Source organism: Drosophila ananassae, assembly GCF_017639315.1.
Source record: "Drosophila ananassae strain 14024-0371.13 chromosome Y unlocalized genomic scaffold, ASM1763931v2 tig00000090, whole genome shotgun sequence".
NCBI classification, from domain to species: Eukaryota; Metazoa; Arthropoda; class Insecta; order Diptera; family Drosophilidae; genus Drosophila; species Drosophila ananassae.
This window is the reverse complement of record NW_025319054.1, coordinates 95,588-106,319: the sequence shown is the minus strand read 5'-3', so window position 1 is coordinate 106,319 and position 10,732 is coordinate 95,588. Positions and strand designations below refer to the sequence as shown.

Here is a 10,732-nt window from a genome sequence, read left to right as displayed (position 1 = left end):
AACATTATCCCGTGCGGCAAACCCTTAATATAGAGATGGGAATTGGTATCACGACAAATTTTTTGCTTGAATCAGTTATAGGGCTAACTATAATGATTCCTTCATCTATACACTAATTTTTAATAAGGACTCACAACTTCGGATCGTGCTGGGATAATTAAGGAATTCCTGATCTATTTGAAAGTCGAGTTGACAATTAACCCATGCCTTTACATGGTATTGAGAAGTAATTGTTTACTATATGGAAATTAAATGGGATGAATTGAGAATCAAGGGTACCTTCTCCTATCCCAGATATTCTTACGGTTTTTGTGGAGTCTATTATATTGATCCCATTTTTTTAAAACATTTTTAATGGGTGAGCCTGTATTCATTAAAAGATTTGTGAGAAGTGGGGGCAAAGCCTGAAAAGTTCTGCCAAACGATGCATCGAAATTGGTGGCAGAAGATGCGTTGATCAGCTTCGAACTCGCCGGCAACAAACTGGAACGCCTCATAATTTCTTGATCCAGCATGAAGCGTGCCTCCCTCGCCGCATCGCCCCCCACATTTATCATCGCCTCCGGAAATTTCTCTACTGCTTTCAAGGAGGACAGCAATCCTCGAAGGTCCTTAAAAAGGACAACTGCACTTTCTCTCAAGAATTCTTTCATTCCAGGAGGCATAATCGAAAAACGGATTCATTATCGCAACAAAAATATTATTTTAGTTCGTTTATTTATTGTCAGCTCACGACCCACCGTGCAACTTCTATATAACGGGGTAATATATGTATGAGCGATTGTAGCATTCTGCAAACAGCGTATGTATGTATTTCACCAGATGCTAACATGGCGCGAATAAATCACAAACCGAATTATGTTTTTAATGTTTTAATTTGTTTATGTTTATATATTTTAAGCTGCGCAGCTCAAATTTTCAATGGAAAATAATTGAACATATTATTTTCCTAAGCACAATCACGTCGGGGTCATCAATGTTCACTTACCGAGCGTTTTTGGCAGCTTTATTTAATGTTCCAAATTTAGGCTTCAATAAAACACTAGGACCTTTAGATTTCTATGTATGAATACAATTTATTTAAATGATTTGGTTTATATAGAGAAAATATGACATATGTATCTGACTGCGTAGGGTTGACGACAGACCGGGGCGCACGCAGGAAATATTTTGGGGGGGGGGTTAGGTAAGTTAAGTTTGAATGTGAATATTTATAATTTATTCATGAATAATTCACAATGTAACATCGATCTTTCTTGGTTTTTGGGCCATTATACTCAATATTGCGTCAGAGGTTACTTCCAGATCCAGGTGAATGTTCAGAAGCGCCAATCCATTCAATCTTTGCTCTCCAGCCTTATTGCGTAAATATGTCTTCAATCTTCGTAGTGTAGAGAACGACCGTTCGCTCGAAGCCACTGTTACTGGCAGTGTTGCACCGATCTGAAGAAATCGGTATACCGTTGGATAGAATGTTTCATCGCAAACGTCCAAAGCTTCGATGAATGTTTTTATGGGCTTCTCTTTGGAAAGATTTGAACATTTTCTGTAATTAGAAAAATTTTTCTTTATAATGCAAGCATATTTTGAGCCAATACAACTCAATTTCTGCTTCGAATTGATCGACGATAGTAATCTTCAATACTCCCTTCGTAGTTGTCCCGATTTTTCTGTCGTCCTACTCGTCGAGGAACAGTCAGCTCAGCATCAATGATTTCTGCAGCTTCAGTCGCTAAAATAAAGATTTCGCTGAATTTTTCTGTAGCTTGTTCTCGCATCTGCTTGATTTGTTGGTGCACATCGTTCGCGTAACTGACGCATTGGCTGAAATCGCAGTCTTCCTGTTGGAGGAACAGGCTCAGATTTTTTTGTCAAGCTGAAGATAGGTGTCAGCACAGTCAACGCTATGATGAACTCAGCCGTCCGAATAGACGCAAGCAATGTATTTGGCTGAACACCATCAGATTTGATGTTCATTTCATTCATGTCTTCAAGTGCTGAGTAAATAATTTGTAACACTTCGAAAAACAAACTGAGCGATGCCAAATTTTCAACCCAACGCGTTTCACAAAATTTGAGAAGACGGGTCTGCTTCGCTCCAGAGTTCGCTGCGAGGATATGTGCCTTCAACAAATTTTCAGCCTTGTTTGAATTACGGAAGAAATTCACTACCGCTTTGACAGTTGACATGCAATTTCGGATTGATGATATATCGCATGCGTGTGTGATGGCTAAATTTAAGTTATGATTAGCGCAATGCAAGTAAAGAGCATCTGGACACGTTTTTCTGACAATAGCCGCACAGCCTTTGAATTGTCCGCTCATAACTCGAGCTCTATCATAACCTTGAAAAAAAAACAGTATTACATTCTATGAATCGTTCTATAAACTTACACGATATTTACGAATTTACCTTGCCCTTTCATGAAATTGGTGCCAACTTTAATTTCCTCCAAATTTTTCAGGATTGTTTTTGCAAGGCCCGCTCCAGTCACATCAACCACAGGGACGAAACGCAGAAAATCTTCTCGGATTTTGTGCTCTTTCTTCGGAAATTTTCCGACACTTTGACACTATCGAACACCCAACGTTAATTGTTCGATCCCACTGACATCGGTGGTTTCATCAGCAGTTATTGTAAAACATTTTGACTCATTGACGCGCTTTACTATATCCTGGGTGATGATTTCTCCTGCAGCTTCGATAACCTCATTTTGAATGCGGTCGCTCAGATAAGTTGCACTGGCACCTGCTGTTTTCAAATGTTCCTGCAAAACCATAGCAAAACGAAGAAGAGCTCTGAAATTTCCATCATACTCTACTGGCATATCCTTCGATTATGGGCCCCGATCCCGATGTCCTCGAATGTCTTATTTTCTTTATGTCTTATTTTCATGTATAATTTTAAGATTCTGCGCTTCTTCATGCGCATCTTTGTGATTCTTGATTGATGGTCTCTGAATTTTGCTAAAGCTTTTTTCCAATCTCGGAAAGCGCTTCGAACCAACATATCAACGTTTTCATGGTTTCCATTACCGATGTTTTTTTGCACAAATAATAAGCAGAGTCGACAACAAGCTCCATAATCAACAGTTGAAAGAAACATCTGGTGCCCACACATTCACGAGGAGCTCGTACTTTTCATTATCGTCTAATTGTCTTCTACAAAATTTTTCAAAGTCGTTAGGTGGACCCTACAAATAATAAAAATCAATTGAAAAATTGCTTCGCAATTTCTCCCAAAAGTTCTTTTGCGAAGCAGGAGAACTATTAGATGATTATTTTTGCACATTCTATGTTATGATTTTTATTCATATTCTACTTGTTACAACATCATTCCATATTCATTTTATTTTGTTAAATATCAATTTAAATGTTTTCTTTATTTTTATCCCCGTTGTTTTTTTATTCGGTATTGATTTCAGATTTATCAATTTCATTTATTACGTTCATTTAACTGCAACCCTTAAAAGTGAATAATTAACGCTGGGGTGTTTCGAATGTACAAATTATTAATATGCTTTATTCTCACTCTTTTTGCTACTACATCGCTCTGTGCGTGACGTGCTGGATCTAAAGAATCTGAATCCTCTAATCTTGGTCTTTTCGCAGTGTTTTTCATGGCCTTTTCATTTTCATTTTGAACTTGTTCGGGAAATGGAGTATTTGGAATATTTGGGTCCAAAATTGGCCAATTTTTTGGTTTGAAAAATGATGTTATCTTTGCATTACACATTTTTGTTGGGCAGGTCGTAAATAAACGTCACATTATTTTATAGGTTATCAATATGTCAATATAGTTACTCATTTTGTAAGTGGCGCTCTCGTGGTATCTGCCAGAACTATGAGCATGGCCCCATTTTTGAATGAACATGAAATTTATATTTTTATTTTCCCGTTAATTTTGCAATTTTTTCAACATCCCCTCAAAACATCCCCCCTGCGAGCGCCCCGGATAAAGTTTTCGGTGGCTGCTTGACCCGATAAACAAGCTCTGTTAGATTTATATACATTATTGAAAAACCCTAACTTTATATAAGAAAAAGATTCTTGACCAAGCTGGTAATACAAACGGTATTATTTAATTGTGGAATACGTAGGAGGCCTTTATTACAAAAGGTTATGGGCCCAGTGATCGCAAGAGTCAAATAAAAATCACAATTAAATAATTTGCTGAGACATAAACGAAAAACCAAAGAAGTAAATGAGATCTAAACAAAGGCAAAGAGTTCAGCAAACAGCGTCTGGTTCAGTGGCTGCTGCAGCTGGTTCAGTGGCTGCTGGTCCTGCTGCAGCTGGTTCAGTGGCTGCTGGTCCTGCTTCTGCTTGTCCTGCTGCTGCTGGTCCTGCTGCTGCTGGTTCAGTTGCTGCTGGTCCTGCTTCTGCTTGTCTTGCTGCTGGGTTCCGGGCCCGCCGTGGCCGACGTCAGAGCTGGCCTGGCGGCGCTACCGGGGCCCGTTCTCCTTGCACTCCCGGGGCCCGTCCGCGGGGCGCTATCGGGGCCTGTCCGCGGGGCGCTCTCGGGGCCCTTCCTCGTGCCTGTCCCGGGGCCCGGCGACCACGGCGTGGCACATGTAAAATGCAAACGTGTAAAATGAAAATGGGGAATGGTGCCCATTCAGTGTTGAAAATAGGCCAACACATGTGGCTGTTGAGCTTTAACAATGTGCTGTTAAGCACCTGTTAAGCATGTACAAATTTCAAGACTTGATTCCACCGAATCGTAGGGAGCGATTTGAATGGAACTACCGGTAATCGATTAAGCAAAAAATTAGCTTTCTCGTGATATGCAGTGCAAAATGGGGCATCCTCTATCCTTATAGAGAGGGGAGATAATGGGGAAATTCAAATTCGATCATGGCTGCCGCCATGTTGGCCAGCGTCAAAACATGTGATGCGGTTATGGGGCCAGTGCTCTGTCAGTTGGGTCAATTGGGTTCAGAAAATTTTAAGACTTGATTCCATCGAATCGTAGGGAGCGATTTGAATGGAACTACCGGTAATCGATAAAGCAAAAAATTAGCTTTCTCGTGATATACCGTGCAAAATGGGGCATCCTCTATAAGGGGAGATAATGGGGAAATTCAAATTCGATCATGGCTGCCGCCATGTTGGCCAGCGTCAAAAAATGTGATGCGGTTATGGGGCCAGTATTGGTAAAATAGGTTCAAAAATTTTCAAGACTTGAATCCATCGAATCGTAGGGAGCGATTCTGATAGAAATAATCTCATTCGATTCAGAAAAAAAATTGCTTTACAATGGTATACCGTGCAAAATGGGGCAACCTCCATAAAGAAAGCTTGTGGGGCCATTCAAATTTAACATTGGCGCAATTTGTGTTTGGAACAAGGTCCAGTATTGGTAAAGAAAATTCAGAAATTTTTAAATATAAATTGCGTCAAATCGTAGTTACCGATTTTAATGCAAATAGTCTTATTAAATTATATGAAAAATTTGCTTTGCAACGGCATACCGTGCATAATGGGGCATCCTCTGTAAAGGACTCAATAATCATATTCATGCCCAACAAAGGCGGTCTGTAGATTTGGAACTAGTGGAACGAACTTGTTCGTGGACTGGTTCCGGTTCACGAGTTGGCGCCTCCCTTATCAATTAAAATCAAGGGGGAACTATAAATCAATTTTCTCAAAATTTTAGGGAGCGATTTGAATGATTTTTGCTCCAGATATACTAGAAAAGGTGATACATCGACTCAACTACCGTGCATATGGGGGCATCCTCTTAGAGCTTCACAATATAAAAAACAATTTTTGGTGGTCATTTTTGTATGGGCCGTTAACGAGATTGGCCCACTTTTATCCGATTTTCTCCAAAACGTAGTGAGCGATTTTTATGAAACTTTCAGGAATTACCCTCAATAATTTGACCTATTAGCTGCAATATCGGGCTTTTTGGGGCCTCCTCTTATTTGTGAGCTAGGACCCAAAACAGTGCGGGGTCAATTTTTCAAATGTATTTTAATGGTATTTTAAGGATGTAGATCCCGTCCAAAGTAAGAAAAAACTATAAATTCTTCAATTCTTAACAATTCTAGACTTTATTTCAATTAATTTAGTGTCTAAACAGTAAAATAATTGAAAATAAAAAAGTGCGTTGCTATGTTCCGATTCCACCGTTCCACTTCGACGCTAACTAGGCGACTCTAATTTGACGGACATCCCGAAAGGCTTATATCGCAGTGTTTTGTTGTTTCTCCACGAAAGCATTTCACTTGGAGTTGGTAAGCGATCTCAGAACAGACGCCGTTTTGGACACTCTCGGTGGCCTTTTGGGAAGGGTGGGATTCGGCTAAACTGACGAATCAGCTTTAGCGCTAGGACACTTCCTAATTAGAGAACTGCTCCTCCCGATGCCAACATTATCCCGTGCGGCAAACCCTTAATATAGAGATGGGAATTGGTATCACGACAAATTTTTTGCTTGAATCAGTTATAGGGCTAACTATAATGATTCCTTCATCTATACACTAATTTTTAATAAGGACTCACAACTTCGGATCGTGCTGGGATAATTAAGGAATTCCTGATCTATTTGAAAGTCGAGTTGACAATTAACCCATGCCTTTACATGGTATTGAGAAGTAATTGTTTACTATATGGAAATTAAATGGGATGAATTGAGAATCAAGGGTACCTTCTCCTATCCCAGATATTCTTACGGTTTTTGTGGAGTCTATTATATTGATCCCAAACATTTTTAATGGGTGAGCCTGTATTCATTAAAAGATTTGTGAGAAGTGGGGGCAAAGCCTGAAAAGTTCTGCCAAACGATGCATCGAAATTGGTGGCAGAAGATGCGTTGATCAGCGTCGAACTCGCCGGCAACAAACTGGAACGCCTCATAATGTCTTGATCCAGCGCCTCATAATGTCTTGATGAAGCGTGCCTCCCTCGCCGCATCGCCCCCCACATTTATCATCGCCTCCGGAAATTTCTCTACTGCTTTCAAGGAGGACAGCAATCCTCGAAGGTCCTTAAAAAGGACAACTGCACTTTCTCTCAAGAATTCTTTCATTCCAGGAGGCATAATCGAAAAACGGATTCATTATCGCAACAAAAATATTATTTTAGTTCGTTTATTTATTGTCAGCTCACGACCCACCGTGCAACTTCTATATAACGGGGTAATATATGTATGAGCGATTGTAGCATTCTGCAAACAGCGTATGTATGTATTTCACCAGATGCTAACATGGCGCGAATAAATCACAAACCGAATTATGTTTTTTAATGTTTTAATTTGTTTATGTTTATATATTTTAAGCTGCGCAGCTCAAATTTTCAATGGAAAATAATTGAACATATTATTTTCCTAAGCACAATCACGTCGGGGTCATCAATGTTCACTTACCGAGCGTTTTTGGCAGCTTTATTTAATGTTCCAAATTTAGGCTTCAATAAAACACTGGGACCTTTAGATTTCTATGTATGATTACAATTTATTTAAATGATTTGGTTTATATAGAGAAAATATGACATATGTATCTGACTGCGTAGGGTTGACGACAGACAGGGGCGCACGCAGGAAATATTTTGGGGGGGGGTTAGGTAAGTTAAGTTTGAATGTGAATATTTATAATTTATTCATGAATAATTCACAATGTAACATCGATCTTTCTTGGTTTTTGGGCCATTATACTCAATATTGCGTCAGAGGTTACTTCCAGATCCAGGTGAATGTTCAGAAGCGCCAATCCATTCAATCTTTGCTCTCCAGCCTTATTGCGTAAATATGTCTTCAATCTTCGTAGTGTAGAGAACGACCGTTCGCTCGAAGCCACTGTTACTGGCAGTGTTGCACCGATCTGAAGAAATCGGTATACCGTTGGATAGAATGTTTCATCGCAAACGTCCAAAGCTTCGATGAATGTTTTTATGGGCTTCTCTTTGGAAAGATTTGAACATTTTCTGTAATTAGAAAAATTTTTCTTTATAATGCAAGCATATTTTGAGCCAATACGATTACCTTATCCACAACTCAATTTCTGCTTCGAATTCTTCGGTGAATACAGGGATGTCTTTTGGCCATTCTTCTTTCAAGGTTTGAACAGTATCGTATAATTCAGTCACATCAATGTCCGCACATTTCTCCGGAATGATGTTTTGTATCCTGGAGAGAATATTCCTATGTTCCAAAAATCTCGACTCGAGCTCTTCTGAGTATTTGTCCAAGAACGGAATGTAAATTGATCGACGATAGTAATCTTCAATACTCCCTTCGTAGTTGTCCCGATTTTTCTGTCGTCCTACTCGTCGAGGAACAGTCAGCTCAGCATCAATGATTTCTGCAGCTTCAGTCGCTAAAATAAAGATTTCGCTGAATTTTTCTGTAGCTTGTACTCGCATCTGCTTGATTTGTTGGTGCACATCGTTCGCGTAACTGACGCATTGGCTCAAATCGCAGTCTTCCTGTTGGAGGAACAGGCTCAGATTTTTTTGTCAAGCTGAAGATAGGTGTCAGCACAGTCAACGCTATGATGAACTCAGCCGTCCGAATAGACGCAAGCAATGTATTTGGCTGAACACCATCAGATTTGATGTTCATTTCATTCATGTCTTCAAGTGCTGAGTAAATAAATTGTAACACTTCGAAAAACAAACTGAGCGATGCCAAATTTTCAACCCAACGAGTTTCACAAAATTTGAGAAGACGGGTCTGCTTCGCTCCAGAGTTCGCTGCGAGGATATGTGCCTTCAACAAATTTTCAGCCTTGTTTGAATTACGGAAGAAATTCACTACCGCTTTGACAGTTGACATGCAATTTCGGATTGATGATATATCGCATGCGTGTGTGATGGCTAAATTTAAGTTATGATTAGCGCAATGCAAGTAAAGAGCATCTGGACACGTTTTTCTGACAATAGCCGCACAGCCTTTGAATTGTCCGCTCATAACTCGAGCTCCATCATAACCTTGAGAAAAAAAACAGTATTACATTCTATGAATCGTTCTATAAACTTACACGATATTTAAGAATTTACCTTGCCCTTTCATGAAATTGGTGCCAACTTTAATTTCCTCCAAATTTTTCAGGATTGTTTTTGCAAGGCCCGCTCCAGTCACATCAACCACAGGGACGAAACGCAGAAAATCTTCTCGGATTTTGTGCTCTTTCTTCGGAAATTTTCCGACACTTTGACACTATCGAACACCCAACGTTAATTGTTCGATCCCACTGACATCGGTGGTTTCATCAGCAGTTATTGTAAAACATTTTGACTCATTGACGCGCTTTACTATATCCTGGGTGATGATTTCTCCTGCAGCTTCGATAACCTCATTTTGAATGCGGTCGCTCAGATAAGTTGCACTGGCACCTGCTGTTTTCAAATGTTCCTGCAAAACCATAGCAAAACGAAGAAGAGCTCTGAAATTTCCATCATACTCTACTGGCATATCCTTCGATTATGGGCCCCGATCCCGATGTCCTCGAAGTGCTAGTCCTTGTCTACCACATAGTAAAATGGTGCGAATGATGGGTTTCAATTTCTGTCTGTTTTCTTGTTGGACATGTTTTTTGCCCAGGTCAATTGCGTTCTTTATGTCTTATTTTCATGTATAATTTTAAGATTCTGAGCATCTTCATGCGCATCTTTGTGATTCTTGATTGATGGTCTCTGAATTTTTCTAAAGCTTTTTTCCAATCTCGGAAAGCGCTTCGAACCAACATATCAACGTTTTCATGGTTTCCTTTACCGATGTTTTTTTGCACAAATAATAAGCAGAGTCGACAATAAGCTCCATATTCAACAGTTGAAAGAAACATCTGGTGCCCACACATTCACGAGGAGCTCGTACTTTTCATTATCGTCTAATTGTCTTCTACAAAATTTTTCAAAGTCGTTAGGTGGACCCTACAAATAATAAAAATCAATTGAAAAATTGCTTCGCAATTTCTCCCAAAAGTTCTTTTGCGAAGCAGGAGAACTTTTAGATGATTATTTTTGCACATTCTATGTTATGATTTTTATTCATATTCTACTTGTTACAACATCATTCCATATTCATTTTATTTTGTTAAATATCAATTTAAATGTTTTCTTTATTTTTATCCCCGTTGTTTTTTTATTCGGTATTGATTTCAGATTTATCAATTTCATTTATTACGTTCATTTAACTGCAACCCTTAAAAGTGAATAATTAACGCTGGGGTGTTTCGAATGTACAAATTATTAATATGCTTTATTCTCACTCTTTTTGCTACTACATCGCTCTGTGCGTGACGTGCTGGATCTAAAGAATCTGAATCCTCTAATCTTGGTCTTTTCGCAGTGTTTTTCATGGCCTTTTCATTTTCATTTTGAACTTCTTCGGGAAATGGAGTATTTGGAATATTTGGGTCCAAAATTGGCCAATTTTTTGGTTTGAAAAATGATGTTATCTTTGCATTACACATTTTTGTTGGGCAGGTCGTAAATAAACGTCACATTATTTTATAGGTTATCAATATGTCAATATAGTTACTCATTTTGTAAGTGGCGCTCTCGTGGTATCTGCCAGAACTATGAGCATGGCCCCATTTTTGAATGAACATGAAATTTATATTTTTATTTTCCCGTTAATTTTGCAATTTTTTCAACAACCCCTCAAAACATCCCCCCTGCGAGCGCCCCGGATAAAGTTTTCGGTGGCTGCTTGACCCGATAAACAAGCTCTTTTAGATTTATATACATTATTGAAAAACCCTAACTTTATATAAGAAAAAGATTC

At 39.1% G+C, this 10,732-nt stretch overlaps 1 protein-coding gene across 1 annotated transcript; it reads right to left on the bottom strand.

Moving 5' to 3' along the window:
• Positions 1–7,541: 7,541 nt before the first annotated feature.
• On the bottom strand, positions 7,542–8,456 carry LOC116655638 (52 kDa repressor of the inhibitor of the protein kinase-like). Its single transcript, XM_032453535.2, has 2 exons — positions 7,988–8,456; positions 7,542–7,929 (listed from the first exon to the last, which is right to left on the bottom strand). The coding sequence occupies exons 1-2, from the start codon at positions 8,365–8,367 to the stop codon at positions 7,617–7,619; spliced, it is 693 nt and encodes a 230-aa protein (XP_032309426.1). The 5' UTR covers positions 8,368–8,456; the 3' UTR covers positions 7,542–7,616.
• Positions 8,457–10,732: the final 2,276 nt, after the last annotated feature.